This window comes from Narcine bancroftii, chromosome 4 (assembly GCF_036971445.1).
Source record: "Narcine bancroftii isolate sNarBan1 chromosome 4, sNarBan1.hap1, whole genome shotgun sequence".
In the NCBI taxonomy this organism is placed as follows: Eukaryota; Metazoa; Chordata; class Chondrichthyes; order Torpediniformes; family Narcinidae; genus Narcine; species Narcine bancroftii.
Genome location: NC_091472.1, coordinates 74452168 through 74468930, shown reverse-complemented (window position 1 = coordinate 74468930; position 16763 = coordinate 74452168). Strand labels below are relative to the sequence as shown.

General features: G+C 39.7%; 1 protein-coding gene across 4 annotated transcripts in view; it reads right to left on the bottom strand.

Annotated features, from left to right (window-relative positions):
* The window catches only part of LOC138760690 (sorting nexin-9-like), a 176572-nt gene that overhangs the window by 151189 nt on the left and 8620 nt on the right, over window positions 1–16763 (bottom strand). For 3 of the 4 annotated variants that reach the window (XR_011355812.1, XM_069931631.1, XM_069931633.1), the window contains exon 1: window positions 4338–4484. The exons of the other annotated variant lie outside the window; for it this stretch is intronic. Coding sequence is in view for 2 of the 3 variants with exons in the window: in XM_069931631.1 (XP_069787732.1) it covers window positions 4338–4469 (132 nt within the window). In the remaining variant the exon portion in view is untranslated. Of the gene's footprint in view, window positions 1–4337; window positions 4485–16763 lie in introns of those variants that run through there. 4 annotated transcript variants of the gene reach the window in all.

The following is a 16763-nucleotide window of genomic DNA, read 5'->3' as shown; positions in this document are numbered from 1 at the left end:
GAACATGCTGAGCTTTATAAACATTTTTTTTTAAAACCTTAAAAGCTTATACCTTAGACAAAAAAATCTTACTGAATTATTCTTCGCAAGATGAAGAAAACCCTTGTGCAAAGAAAAATAAGAATGCTCAAGACTGTGTTGGAAGGGGGGGAAAAAAATCAGCAAATAAAGACTTCTGATTCAAACACATCCCAACAAGCTTAATGCACACTTTGAACACAAGGTTAGTGAATCGACATCACCCGCCACAAATGCTTCATAGTTACTATTGTAGATGTCAGATCAGCCTTCCTGAAAGTGAGTCCGCAGAAGCCAGATGCAGTTGGCCCAGATGGAGACCTTGACTGTATCCCGAGAACCTGCGCTGACCAGCTGGCGCATGTATTCACAGCCATCTTTAACCTCACCCTACCATCATCTTAAGTTTTCATCTGCTTCAAGAAGAACTTTATTATCCCAGTGCCAAAATAAGATAATACACCTTAATCACTGAGCCTAGTGGTTCTGATAGCCATCATGAAGTAATTCATGGCTAACATCAACTCCAGCTTCCCAAACAATCTCGAACCATTAAAGTTTGCCAACTGACACTATAGGTTTATGGCAGATGGCATCTCCCTGACCTAAACTTAGCCCTGAAACTTCTAGATAACAAGGATACTGATGACTTACTTCTATTAATTTACTATAGCTCATCTCCAAACTCCTATGTCTCAGCACTCCCATGCAACTGGATCATTAACTTCCTGACCTACAGACCAAAATCATTAAAAATTGGTGACAATATCCTCTCCACAATGACCCTTAACATCAGTGCCCCGTAAGGCTGCATGCTCAGGCTTTTACAATATTTTTTCTACACTCATGACCTGTGTGGCCAAATATTGCTCAACTTCAGCTACAAGTCTGAAGATGACAACACTGGTCTACATCCCTTACCTTACTGCCTTATACCCTTGGATATTTCATTCCCAATTACCACCACCCTGCAACTAAGTTTCTGTAATGGCCGCTAATCGTACCACTTTAGACAGATTTCTGCATACATCACTGACATTGTTTCAATACAACAGGCATTCAGATCAAGTGTTCTTGCACTCATTGATCTTTTTAAAATCTCAATCTTTTTTGTTTTTGCAATTAACTTTTCTGAAGTCCACTCTTTTTTCTAAACTTTCTGCATTGGTTCCCACCGTCTTTCTGCATGGATTTCCAAGGCTGCTTGCTTGTTGCTCTATAAATGTGCTTGCAAGGCTCCATCATCAGATTGCATCTTTTGTTTATAAAATTAACAAATGAATGAATTGACAAATGCATGCAAAATTCACAGCAGCCTTTTTAGGCTCAGGTAGAACAATTTGCATCAGAGGAGTACATGAGAAGAAAGCTGACATCCAAAGCGAGTGAACTATTTTGTCATTAATAAATGAGAGCACAGCTTGTTAACAGTAAATATTCCTTTCTCACATGACAAACAGCACTACATCTTAACAGTGTATTGCTGAATACTCAACATATAGCCTATCCCCTGGGTAATGAACAATTCCATTTTTTTTTTATATATATAAAGACATCGAGCCCATTTTGTCCATATCAGAAAATACACAAAAATTACTCAATGTGGTAACCATCCTTCCCCAGTACTGTAATGAATATCATCAAATCCACAGGCTTATAAGAACACTGAATAAAATTGGAGAGAGAAAACTAGTTCTACCATGAGTAGAAACAAATGTAGGTACATACAGACTTTTCAATTTATAATATTATGGAAGCTCATTCTGGGTGTATTTTATTGATGTCCATAACTCAAGCTTTCATAACACAGGGATGGACTATACTAAATAAAACCTGCTTGAGGATTGGTGAAGGCATCTTCACATTATAACATTATAGTAAAAGGGAACCCCCCCCCCCCCAGCCCCACCACCACATAATCATTCCAGAGTCCAAAATCTATTTTCATAGAGGACACCTTCCACTGCATCATGTACAAACAAGAACATGATGAATGGATTAATTTAGTAGTTCATCTTTGAGAATCAAAGTCTCTTATCAGAAGCAGAAATCAATTCTAACTCAACACGCAAACTCAATCTGGTATCATAATCTTCAAAAGTCAAACTTCTTACAGAGCAGAACATTCAACCAATTGGGTCCAAGCCAATTTTCAACAGAACAACTCTTAACCTTTGTACTGCTTTTCTCTTTTCCCTCTATAGTCCAGCAACTGATTCTCGCACATGCCCTTTTCTAAATCCCTCATTTCCGATTATGATTTATTACTTAATGGTAATTGTCAAAAGTCAGTTTCTGAGGTATGGAAGGAAACCTGAGCAGGCAGCAGATCACAGGAAGAGTGCAAATTCCCTTCTGACACCATACAATGTTAGGTTTGAACCTGGGTCCCTAGGACAGAGAGGCAGTACCAATATCTGCTTCACCACCTTGCCACTTTGGGATGCAGTTCATGACAAGAACAGAACCAGGCATTTTGAAAAGTGGGATGCACATTGAAGGAGCTGAAGAGTGCAGAATTGGTAGCGAAGACTGCAGAGAGCTGGCCTGGGGATGCTGAAGAGCAGCTTGTGGCTGTCTGGAGTTCACAGACTGGGTCAGGTTCAAGGACACGGCAGGTGATCTGAATAAATATGCCACAGTTGATCCCAAATTCATCATAAAACACATGGGTGATTCAAGAGCAGTGCAACCTCTGGAAGGCCACTACCAATGCAAAAAGGCAATTTGGAATAAGCTGGAGTCTCAGGTGAATGCTCAGCAGCAGTGGCATGGCTTCCACATGATCACATCCAACAAAGCTCAAAGAGGCATCATATAACCATATAACTGTTTACGGCGTGGAAACAGGCCATGTCGGCCCTTCAAGTCCACGCTGGTTAACTTGAACAACTCCACTAGCTTCCCCCTCCTACTCTCCGCCCATAACCCTCCAACCCCTCATATCCATGTACACAACCAACCTTCTCTTAAATGACAGAAGGGACCCTGCTGCAACTATCTCTTTTGGAAGATCATTCCATTCTGCCACCACTCTCTGAGTGGAAAAAGCATCCTTTAATATTTCACCTAAAGTTTTGCCCCTTTACCCTTAACTTATGCCCTCTTGTTCCAACCTCCCCTGTCCTCAGGGGAAAGAGTCTATTTACGTCTACTCTATCTATTCCCTTCATAATTTTAAATACCTCTATCAAATCCCCTCTCAGCCATCTACATTCCTTGGAGCTGAGACTGTAGTTGGTGTTGAGTTCATGATTACACAAGGGAAAAAATACTGCAGTAGTTTCCCGTTGCCTTCTTCAGACCGCAGTATCCACACTGGACAGGTAAACTATTATCTCAAAAAAGACATACTAATCTTGGCAAGCAGTGAAAATTAATGAAAGTGATACTCAATAGTTAAAAGGCAAAACTTCCTAAACAGATTGCTCAATCAATGGCAAATCATTTTAATGCATAGAATTTGAGGGTTGATTGACCTTATCAAGGTGTATAGATTAGCAGTGGAGTAGGTTAAAAAAAATCCCCAGGAGAGAAATTGAACAGACAGAACTCTAAAATTACAGTCAAAAGTCAAATCATAAAACATTCATTTACACAAAATATAGGTAATGTGAAGCTCTCCTCTCAAAGCAATTCAACAGAAATGTTATAAATTGAGATGAATGGATTGTCAAGGATGCAAAGCAAATTCAGATTAATTGACTTGAAATACAGATCAATCAATGGACTTAGTGAATGGCAAAACAAGGGATTGATGACCAAATCCTATTTCTAGCAGTTTTCCCAAGTCATTAACTAAAAAATCTCTTCTGGATATCAACGCCTCCATGTGAGCTTTGAAAGGGAAAACAATGATGTACCCTCACAAATTCCCTCAGCCGCCAGTTTGAGAGGCTGAGGTGAAAAGAACATTCAGGAGGTGAATCCTCAGAAAGCATCTGGCCCAGATGGTGTCCTTAAAACCTGTGAAGACCAACTGATTGGATGTTTTGCAGACATTTTCATCCTCTCACTACCATGATCTGAGGTCTCATCTGCTTCAACAGACATTCATCATCCCAGTGCTCAAGAGAGAGGTGACCTGCTTCACTAACTACCATCTGGGGGGAGGGGGCATGCCACATTATGACATGGGGTTAGATTCCAAATCCCTACACTCCTCACAAAAGTTGGGAAAAAAGTTAAAATAGTTAGCGAAACTTAAGAAAAATAGAAGACCTGCAGAACATTTTAGAATGGCACCAAAGAAAAAAGCCAGCTGTTACAGTACAAGAAACTGAGCGAGAAAAAGACTGAGATAAAGAAGAAAGTCCTACCTTGAGGAAGCTTTTTGTAAAGGTGCTGCCCAGGAGAGACAAGCCAGGAACTGGGGAGACCTTGGAATCTGCAGTACAGGCTCTCTTCAGACAATGGCAGCCCGACTCAAGTGAAGATGTGGCTCTGCACATGCGTGAGGAGTCACACGTAGTCAGAACACCAAAAAAAGAGGCAACTTTAAGAAAGAATTTACAGACCTCCAGCTCCAGCAGGCAAGAGGAGGAACAGGAAGAACAGGAGACTTTGTTTACTCAAAGTTCCAAGGCCAAAGAGCTGGAGAAAATGAAAGAATCATTTATTTCTGCAGCAAAAATGAATACGCGAAATCGTCGCAACAAGATAGGAAGTTATGGATAAGAAAATTAACGGAAATGAATTTGAAAGTCAAGGCAAATGAAAGTGGCACAAGCAGAAGCAGCTGCAATGAAATAGGGTGGACCAGATGATGATATCGACCAGGTTTTCCTTTGTTGAAACACTGTAGATTGCTGGCCTTATCTTCAAGGCGTCTACTGTTTCAATATCATACAAGCCGATCAATTTTACTTTCAGCTGCAGGTCCTGTACCAGATGGGACTGATAGCAACACTATTAGTTTTTTTTTGAAGACTTTATTTAAAATTTTATAACATGAATACAATAGAGAATTACATTTAAAGAAAAATTTAAAAAAATTAAAATGGTATGATTACAATATTACATCAGAAAACTACACAAAATAACCCCCCATTAATTGTAACACATTAGTAATCTAATTTAAAATTAGTCCAGCCCTCCACCCCCAAAATAAAGAGTGAAGAGTTAATAAAATTAACATTATATATGGAAAAAAAAATACCCACTTACAAAAAAAGATAAAACTTAACCTAAAAAAAATTCTAACAAAAAAATTTTTTTATCAATACTAAAATATCACACTTAAACATATATTTAAATCAAACTTAAATGCATATAATTAGCAAACGGAGTCCACTTTAACTTATAAAAAGACATCCTATCCTGAATTGAAAAAGATATCCTTTCCATAGTCAAACAAAATTTCATCTCCAAATACCACTTATCTAAAGTTAATATATTTTTATCGTTCCAAGTAAGTGCTATACATTTCTTAGCCACGACTAAAGCTAAATAGATAAAGGAAATCTGATAATCCTCTAAACCTAAATCAATTAATGATTGCATGTTCCCTAATAAAAATATATCGGGATCTAATACAAGATGGATATTATATAAACTGTTAAAAATAGATTGAATACCTTTCCAAGCAACACTATTAGTGAGAAAGTTTCTTCTTTAATGTCTTGCCTGGATTTTTGTTGCAGTTGCTTCTGCCTGCATTTCAAATGCAGAAAATAGACATTTTAGAGAACTTCAACAAAGATTATTAGGCTTAAAGAAGGTGATGAAGGATGAGAAATTTAAAAATTTTTACAGCGTTGGATTCCACAATCTTTGGGAGTGACTGAATTTCAAGGAGACATTGAAATTGAGAGAGCGCATAGAGCGTCGAGACCAAAGCCACAGCTGGACCAGATGCAGTGTCTGATACGAGTCAGATTTCTTCGACGCGAAGTAAGAGAGAAGATTTTAGAGCTGGCGGTGAAGCAGGCAAAAGTCACTCATGATTTATAATGGGAATAAGATTTTTTAAAAATCCTGATACAAGTTTTGAGTTGTTGAAAAAGAGGAAAGAATTCAATGCAGTTAAAAATGTTATGGAAGAAAGGTTATGCCTTTGTCTTAAGGTATCCAGCAGTTTTGAACATCTTTGTTCCAGAAGGGAGAAATAGGTTTTTCACAGTACCTAATGAGGCAAAGGAGTATGCTGATTCACTGTCTGAAAAAGCAAGACAGGTGATAAAAGTAACTGGGGATAAAAGTAATATTTCGAGAGAGTTTAAATGGGGAGGAGGGTTTAACCTTTAAGTGATCTACATATATTTTAAAAGATCTCTGAGAGAATTAGCATCGATGATAAAAATAGAACAAGGAATTGTTTGGTATAAACCACTGCAAAGTCATGTGCGTAAATATGATTTGGATCACATCCTGAATAGATCAGGGGAATAGAGATGTAACAATATCACACGCTTCTTTGGGTGGTGGTGGGGCGGAAGTTTCTTCTTTAGTTCTTACACTTTTCTTATCTAATGCCTAGATAGACTAAGATTATTGTAACATATGCTGTTATTTTAGTGGGAGTGAGAGGAGTGGGAAATGGACGATCGATGGACAGAAGATTTAATATTGGTCCTTAATGGCAGGAAAATAGAATTTTAGTAGTATAGGTAGTATTAATGGAAACTCATTTGGCTGAAATGGAATTAAATGAAGAAACCCATGTTCTAAGGCCAGAGGAGTAGCTATATTAATAAATAAAAAATTACCCATTAAAATATTGGATACTATAGATAAAGCAGGGAGATATGTAATGATTAATTGTCAATTTTATTCTGAATACTGGACATTAATGAATATATATGCGCCAAATATAGATGATGGGAAATTTATACAAGATTCTTTAATGCAATAATCAAGTGCACAGGGGAAAATAATAATGGGTGAAGATTTTAATTTTACTTTCAATTCAAAACTAGATAGATCAGGTGGAAATATTGTTAAAAATAAAGTAGTTAAAATGACTGAGATGAGATTTGTTGATAGTTGGAGGAAAATTCATCCTACTGATAGGGATTATTCTTTTAGACATCAGACATATTCATGTATTGATATGTTTTTAGTCTCTACACTATTACAAGCTAGAGTTCAGAATATTAAATATCAAGCAAGAATATTATCAGATCATTCACCTTTATTGATGTCAATTGTGTTGGAAGAAGAACAAAATGTAGGTTAAAAATGGAGATTTAATACAGTGTTTTTAAAGAGGAAGGATTTTTGTGAATTTATGAGACAACAGATAAAAAGTTGTTTCTTGAAATTAATAACACTCAGTAGCAATTTATTATATGGGTCTCTATGAAAGCCTATTTAAGAGGACAAATAATGTTACACATCCAAAATAAAGAAGGAATATATGAAAGAAGTAGATGAATTAGACAAAGATATATTGTATTTAGAAAAGGAATTGCATGTTCATAAAAATGAAGAGAAACAAAGATTATTAGAAATCAACAAAATGAAACAATACAATCTTATAAAGTAGAAAGAGAGGTACTGCACACATGACAGAAATATTATGAATTAGATGATAGAGCCCGTAAAGTTTTAGCTTGACAACTCAAAACTGAGCAATTATTAAGAACAATAATAGCAACAAAAATAGAAACTGGTCAAATTACAAATAAAACACAAATTAATGATGATTTTAAACAATTATATCAGTCCGAATCGTTAAAGGATGAGAGGGAGAAATAGATGAATATCTATCACAAGTTACATTGCCTTAATTAAATGTCAATGAAAAAATGGAATTATCCAATTCCTTTACGGAATTAGGTCAGGAAGAGTGAGAGGGCTGAGTGCTCCTATCTAACAAATCACTGGGGGAGGATGGTTTCCCTGTCAAATTTTATAGAGTTCAAAGATCTGTTATTGCTCCTTCTTATGAAGTTGGTGGATTAATGGCAGAGATGCATAACCTCGGAGTCTTTTTCAATAGCAAACATCACGGTGATCCCCCCACCCAAAAAAAAAAACAGACCCCTATGGAATCCCACCTCATATAGAGCCATTTTGTTATTGAATACAGATTATAAAATAATTGCCAAAGCATTGGCCAATAGGTTGGCAAAATATTTGCTAAAATTAACAAATACAGACAAAGCTGGATTTGTTGAAAAGAGACAATCAGCAAGCGACATAGCTAGATTGCTTGATATAGTATATCTGACACAGTCCGGGGTGGATCCAGGAGTGGCCATAGCTCTGGATGCAGAGAAGGCCTTTGACAGATTGGAGTGGGACGTTTTGTTCAAGGTACTGGAGAAATTTGGATTGGGTCAAACATTTATTAATTGGGTGAGAACACTTCACTATAAACCCAAGGTAAAATTATTACAAAAGGGCAGATGTCTCTAGTGTTTCCATTGAGCAGGTCCAGTAGGCTGTCCAGTGTCCCCAGTGCTGTTCATACTAGTAACTGAGCTGCTGGTTGAAACCATTGGGCAGGATCCAGACACAGAGGGGTTAAAGGTGGACCAGGTGGAACACTTTTTAAAAAAAAATATCAACCTTTTCACTGACGATATGTGGATGAGGACCACACTGGAGGATTATGGGAATGTCTTAGGGTATAAGGTAAATCTGGACAAAAGTGAAATTATGCCTTTAATGTACCAGGATTACAGATAATATCAACAGGGAAGTCCATTTAAATGGCTGCAAGAAGGCATTAAATATCTAGGGATAAAAGCAAGCAAAGACTTGTGCAATTTATACTTAATTATCTCCCTTTGCTCTGGAAGATTGAGGAGGACCTTGATAGATGGAGGACTCTGCCATAACACTGGTGGGCGGAGTTAACTGTATCAGAATGAAGATGATGCCAAGCCTCCAGTATATTTTTCAATCGTTACCCATTTTGTTGCCACAGGGCTTTTTAAAAAAAAAAATATATATATATATATAAATTCCTGTGGGACAAAACAGTAGCTAGAATCTCCATGGAAAAGTTAACATGGGACTATAATTTGGGGATGTTTAAAATTACCTGATTTCAAAAAATATTACAGGCAGTCCAGACAAAGTTTATCACCTCTCTGAGGGTGAGAGTTTTTCCACCCACCCACCCCTCCACTCCACTCATGGGCACAAATTGGACTACATGCAGTAGGTGAAAAGATAGCAGAAAAAGAATTCACATACAAGTAGAATGTCAAATTATTAAGAAAACAGATAACCCCATATTAAATCATGTACTCCAGACATGGAAAAGAAGAAAGTAGTATTGGATGGAACATGGGGCTATCTCCTAAAATGCCTTTGACCCAAAATAATACCATTGACTCTAGGTAATTAAATCCTGGACACCTGGTGCCAGAAAGGGATCAGGTGCATCAAGGATTGTTACAAGCAAAGGCAGCTTGTGTCATTCAAGCAGCTGAGGAACAAATACAATTTACCGAAGAGGACATTCTTCTGCTATCTGAAAATAAGATCTTAAGGAAAAAGGACCATCTATGATCCTACCTTACTGTAGTGACGTGGAGATTCTAATTCAAAAGGAGAATGAGTGTAAATTTATCTCCAAGATATAATATGTTTTACAAAGTGAGGGCCTAAAGCCAGGCTTACACAGGTCGAGGGAAAGATGGGGGTCAGACTTGGGCACAAGAATCAATGAAGAGTGGTGGCAAGAACTGTGTCTGGACAGTGTAAATAAAATCATTATTGCCATATACAGCTTGGTGTAATACAATTTCTTGCACAAGCTGGACCTCGCACCACAAAAATTACATAGATCAAAGCCAGAAATTTCAAAAATGTGCTTTTGGTGTGGTGTGGAGATTGGAAACTTTGTCCACTCTACCTGGCTGTGTACAAAGGTGAGATCCTTCTGGGAGGACCTGGGGGTCATTCTGGAAAAAAAAACAAAAATGGATTTTCCACAGGATCCAGAGTCGTACCTTGTGAGAGATATTGGGGACATGAGGTTTAGACTGTTCAAGTACCAAATTCAGTTCATGAAGGTCACCTTATTGTTAGCCAGGATGTGTATAGCAGTTTCTTGGAAGTCTGACTCCCAATTAAATACCACACGATGGAATATGGAAATGCAGAGAAGCATTCCACTGGAGAAAAATCACGTATAATCTAAAGAGGAAATATGACACATTCATTAGAGTGTGGCAACCCTATTTGAAATACATCAGTACGCAGATTTGATTAGTCCACCTTCGAATTATGGGTCCTGTAACAATTCGTCCCAGCATGGAAATGAGAGGGATTAAAGAAGTAGGACATGACCCAGATGGCACGCTTTCCTTTAAAAAAAAAGCTTTTTTTTCCTTTTGTTATTTAGTCACCTTGGCTGCTTTTTCCCCTTAGACTTTTCCCTAGGTTTCTGTAGGGGTTGTTGACTCCACCAGTATTTGTATTTACATATTTTATTTGTCCACATGCTCAGTTGTATTCTTTGGCTTGGCTTCGCGGACGAAGATTTATGGAGGGGTATGTTCACGTCTGCTGCAGGCTCGTTGGTGACTGACAAGTCCGATGCGGGACAGGCAGGCACGGTTGCAGCGGTTGCAAGGGAAAATTGGTTGGGTGTTGGGTTTTTCCTCCTTTGTCTTTTGTCAGTGAGGTGGGCTCTGCGGTCTTCTTCAAAGGAGGTTGCTGCCCGCCGAACTGTGAGGCTCCAAGATGCACGGTTGGAGGTGATATCAGCCCACTGGTAGTGGTCAATGTGGCAGGCACCAAGAGATTTCTTTAAGCAGTCCTTGTACCTCTTCTTTGGTGCATCTCTGTCTCGGTGGCCAGTGGAGAGCTCGCCATATAACACGATCTTGGGAAGGCGATGGTCCTCCATTCTGGAGACGTGACCCACCCAGCGCAGTTGGATCTTCAACAGCGTGGATTCGATGCTGTCGGCCTCTGCCATCTCGAGTACTTCGATGTTGGTGATGAAGTCATTCCAATGAATGTTGAGGATGGAACGGAGACAGCGCTGATGGAAGCGTTCTAGGAGCCGTAGGTGATGCTGGTAGAGGACCCATGATTCAGAGCCAAACAGCAGCGTGGGTATGACAAAGGCTCTGTACACGCTGATCTTTGTGTGTTTCTTCAGGTGGTTGTTTTTCCAGACTCAATTGTATTAGAGTGGAGATAAATACATACTCTATGTTATATGAACATTGAAAAGGATTATATTGTTCATCTGAATTCTTAAGAAAAACAAAAATATTTTTTAAAGAAATCTTGTTCTCAAAAATCAGGTCCAAGGATTTCATTATGGTCTTTTGGAAGTAGACTCCAAGCAACCATGCATCTATCTTCATGGATGGCACAGCAATGCAGAGGGTTTGTTCCTGTGATGTCTATATAATCAGAGGAACTCTGCTGGACCCAGTGTATCAAAGAAATTATGAAAATGGCACATCAATTCCTCTAGTTTCTAAGTTTGAGGAGATTAGGCAGGTCTTTGAATACTCTTAAATTTCTAAAGGTAGAAAATATACTGACATGTCACATCAGTCAGGTTTGGTAATAACTGCCCAGGAACACAGAGGGCTATAGAAAGTGGCAATCCTTGCCAAGTCCATCATGGGCACTGACCTCGCAATTATTAAAGACTTCTGTGAGCTATACCATAAGGGATCCCATCACCTTGATCACAGCCTCAAATCGCTGCTATTTTCAGGCAGATGTTCAGAAGCCTGAAATCAAGACTCTATATTTGAGCAGTTTTTAAATCCAATAGTAATCAAGCTCTTGAAAGTCCCTGTAATACCCTAACCATAAAGTAATTACTGCCTCATTAAACATATTTAAAATTCGGTGAGATAAATTTTTACATGATAGAGGAATTAGGGGATATGGGGAGAAGGCAGGTAGGTGGAATTAGGTCATAAATTAGATCAGCCATGATCGTATTGAATGGCGGAGCAGGCTCGATGGGCCATTTTTGGCCTACTCCTGTTCCTACTTCCTATGTTCCTACGACCATCTGCTTGCACTATTGAAACATTCTTGTTTCTCTTGCAAATGTGAATATTCATTCCTTGGTAGGGGCCATGTTAAAGGGGATGGAACTACAAATTATTAAACGCTACAAGGTACAACAACAATGTACAAACGAATATGACACTATGAATGTTAAAAGGCTTTGCATTGTTTTACTTGGGGTAAACATGAATATGACACTACAAAATGTGAAAAGACCTTGCCCTGTATATTTTTGATATCACCTCCAACCGTGCATCTTGGCGCCTCACAGTTCGGCGGGCAGCAACCTCCTTTGAAGAAGACCGCAGAGCCCACCTCACTGACAAAAGACAAAGGAGGAAAAACCCAACACCCAACCCCAACCAACCAATTTTCCCTTGCAACCGCTGCAACCTTGCCTGCCTGTCCCGCATCGGACTTGTCAGTCACCAACGAGCCTGCAGCAGACGTGAACATACCCCTCCATAAATCTTCGTCCGCGAAGCCAAGCCAAAGAATACAACTGAGCATATGGACAAATAAAATATGTAAATACAAATACTGGTGGAGTCAACAACCCCTACAGAAACCTAGGGAAAAGTCTAAGGGGAAAAAGCAGCCAAGGTGACTAAATAACAAAAGGAAAAAAAAGCTTTTTTTTTTAAAAGAAAAGCATGCCATCTGGGTCATGTCCTATTTCCATATTTACCTTTTTTTTGTAGGTGGTGTCTCAGCAAATTTCAGTACATCTGTACATGATAATAACCTCTAATTACACTGATGTTAGAACAACAGACTGTATATGCTAAAGCTCACATCAAAATTCAAAATTTTTCACTCCTGCCACAGCTACCATGCCAGAAATCAGTCTGGCATCTCTTTGCTACACGCCCTCTTTCTTTGTTATTGGGATCAAAATGGAAAACAATACTTGGTGTGATCTCAAAGCCCAAAATAAGTACATCAAGATATTGCTCCTTGTACATTCAAATGAAGGCCAAGATGCCATTGTCTTTCGCACTATTTTCTAATTTGCACATTTACTTTCGGCAAATATTGTACAAGGACATCAAAATCCCTTTACAGTTGCAACATTTCCAACTTATTTAAATAATGGCATCTTTAATTTTCCTATCCAAGTGGTTAAATTCATATTTATCCACATTACATTGCATCTTACAGTTATTTGCCACTTTTACAAATCACCTCGGGTGTCTTTTGCGTCCTTCTGACAAGATTTCATATCACAACAAGCTTTGAAATATATTTAGATCCCTTATGCAAATCACTGTGAAAAGCTGGGGCTCCAGCAATGATCTTTGTGGTAACCCATGAGGGACTGTGTCTTTGGTTATTTCCAGCCTCACTTCTTTCAGCAATTAGCTCATAGTTCATGCAGACTTCAAGGGTTTTTCTTAAATTTACTTTAGTGCTGCCAATCTTAACTCTTTCTTCATCCACTGTACACCTTCCCCACCACTCAATTAAACATTGGTGGCAACCTCTCTTCTGAAGGAAGGCTGATGCATAGAGATCACATGGAACCTCAACTACAACTCCATCTCCACAAGATTTGCCTTCGTCCCAAATGAGCTTTACATGTTGCATAGTGAGAATAATAGGAGATACATTTCATCTTCACCACAAATCTCACATTCATGCACATTCCAGCAATGTTGTTCTCTCACTTTGCTGTTGGACTGTGTCATTTTAAGGTCAGCATCCTGGTGTAGCAAGATCAACATGATCTTTGCCCAAATGATGACTTCCCTAAAAGGTTCCTCATTTTCAAGCAGTTTTGAATCCATCTAGTTACGAGTCCTTATCAGATCACTAAAATTGGTCCTTACTTTAAAAAATATATATAATTTTCAAAACCTGGCCATTGCTAGCAAGACCAGAAATTCACTGGCTATTCCTAAACACACTTGAGAAGATGGTAGTGAGCTGTTTACATCCGGTACCGCATGGATGGCAGTCTCTTCAATCTGAGACGCCTGCAAGCTCACACCAAGACACAAGAGAAACTTGTCCGTGAACTACTCTTTGCAGACGATGCTGCTTTAGTTGCCCATTCAGAGCCAGCTCTTCAGCGCTTGACGTCCTGTTTTGCAGAAACTGCCAAAATGTTTGGCCTGGAAGTCAGCCTGAAGAAAACTGAGGTCCTCCATCAGCCAGCTCCCCACCACGACTAACAGCCGCCCCCCACATCTCCATTGGGCACACAAAGCTCAAAACGGTCAACCAGTTTACCTATCTCAGCTGCACCATTTCATCGGATGCAAGGATTGACAACGAGATAGACAACAGACTCGCCAAGGCAAATAGCGCCTTTGGAAGACTACACAAAAGAGTCTGGAAAAACAACCAACTGAAAAACCTCACAAAGATTAGCGTATACAGAGCCGTTGTCATACCCACATTCCTGTTCGGCGCCGAATCATGGGTCCTTTACCGGCATCACCTACGGCTCCTAGAACGCTTCCACCAGCGTTGTCTCCACTCCATCCTCAACATTCATTGGAGCGACTTCATCTCCAACATCGAAGTACTCGAGATGGCAGAGGCCGACAGCATCGAATCCATGCTGCTGAAGATCAAACTGCGCTGGGTGGGTCACGTCTCCAGAATGGAGGACCATCGCCTTCCCAAGATCGTGTTGTATGGCGAGCTCTCCACTAGCCACCGAGACAGAGGTGCACCAAAGAGGTACAAGGACTGCCTAAAGAAAGCTCTTGGTGCCTGCCACATTGACCACCGCCAGTGGGCTGATATTGCCTCAAACCGTGCATCTTGGAGCCTCACAGTTCGGCGGGCAGCAACCTCCTTTGAAGAAGACCGCAGAGCTCACCACACTGTCAAAAGACAAAGGAGGAAAAACCCAACACCCAACCCCAACCAACCAATTTTCCCTTGCAACCACTGCAACCGTGTCTGCCTGTCCCACATCAGACTTGTCAGCCACAAATGAGCCTGCAGCTGACGTGGACATTACCCCTCCATGAATCTTTGTCCGCGAAGCCAAGCCAAAGAAGAGAATTCCTCTCTCTCTCTCTCCCTGTGACTTTCCCATGGCAAAGTTTATATCTTTTAGATATTTTAATCTTTTCTTCCTGCACTCATGCAAAAATTTGGATCTCACAATACAATTACCCCTTTCACACTTGCCTGATTGCAATGCCGGTCGGTGTCTGCAGAATCCGGGGATTGTACTAAGGGTCAAGGCCACCGATCCCCAGCGCGAGATGCTGTCATCTGACACTGGCGTTGAGCCGATTTTGCTTTCACACTTGCCACCTTAAAGGCCAATTGGAGCTTGATTCCTGGGATCACTTGCAAGTGTGAATCTCATTGCCAATTCCATCAGCCTCAAATCATTTGTCTAAACAACTCTGCGTCATCAGCAAACCAAAATGAAAACATGTTAAAATTTATAAACAGAGGTCTTCTTTGGCTTGGCTTCGCGGACGAAGATTTATGGAGGGGGTAGAAGTCCACGTCAGCTGCAGGCTCGTTTGTGGCTGACAAGTCCGATGCGGGACAGGCAGACACGGTTGCAGCGGCTGCAGGGGAAAATTGGTTGGTTGGGGTTGGGTGTTGGGTTTTTCCTCCTTTGCCTTTTGTCAGTGAGGTAAACGTGGATAATCTAACATTGATCTTTCTTCTACTCTTGTTTAATAGTTAAAGACTGCCAACTAAAAAATAGCCATCCTTGGCCATTCGCCCTTTGAACAAATCTCTTATACAGCACTCTGCTGTGTTTGATGGAACCTTTCATGCAGCAGTTTGTGAAAATTCAAATATACAACAGACACTCATAATCTAACCTGCTTGTTAAATCTTCTGAAAGTTGTTTGTCAAGTATGATTTCCCTCTCCATAACCAACAACCCAGAAGTCAATGGACTGAGGACATCCTTTGGTCTTTACATTCACGTTGCTTTTTGTCACAATTTTCCTGGAATTTTAAAAATCATACAATTTTCGATGTGATTGGTATTCCCCCATTAAGTTCTGAAGCAATGTAAAAATTCCTCTTCCCAACAAAAACAAATGAATTCAACTTGGTCCATTGCCGCCATCCACCTTCTGAAACACATTCTCTTGAGCATACTCCGTGCAGCTACTTCCAAGTTCAATTTTTTCCCCCTCACTTTAAGAAAAAGTAAACCTGTCAGCCATTTATTCCTGCTGTTTCACTCTTGTTTTGTTGTATACTTACATGCAGTAAAACTCCTGGTATCTGGCACCTATGGAGATTAGTAGATGCTAGATAAATGAACTTGCCAGTTGCTTGAGATAGTGTGTTTCATGATTGACAAACTAATCGCCAAGGGACGCCAATTTTAAACTTCTGTGTTTTTCACCCTTTTATTTTCTGCGTTTTTTTTGTGTTGGTTGCTTGAATTCCAGATAATGGGGAGTTTACTGTATATGCAAAAACTGAGAACTGACATGAAGATGGTGAAAGTATAGTCAAGGGAAATGGAGGAGGGCTTGCAGAACAGCTTTGAATCGATGGACTAAACCATATTCAAGAATTCATCTTCAAACTTGAATGAATATGCTACAGCTGTCATCAACTTCATCAGGACCTGTGTGGATGAGTGTGTACCCACACACATAAAAACACAGTGGATATACAAATGGATTTGCAAATGCTGAGGGCTAGGTCAATGCTGTTTAAGACCGGTGATGCAGATCTCTAAACAAGTCCAGGTATAACCCACTGAAGGCTATCTTAACAGCAAAGAGTCAATTCCAAGTGCAAATAGAAACAGAATCAGATACTGCCCAGCTATGGCAGGGCTTACAGGCCAT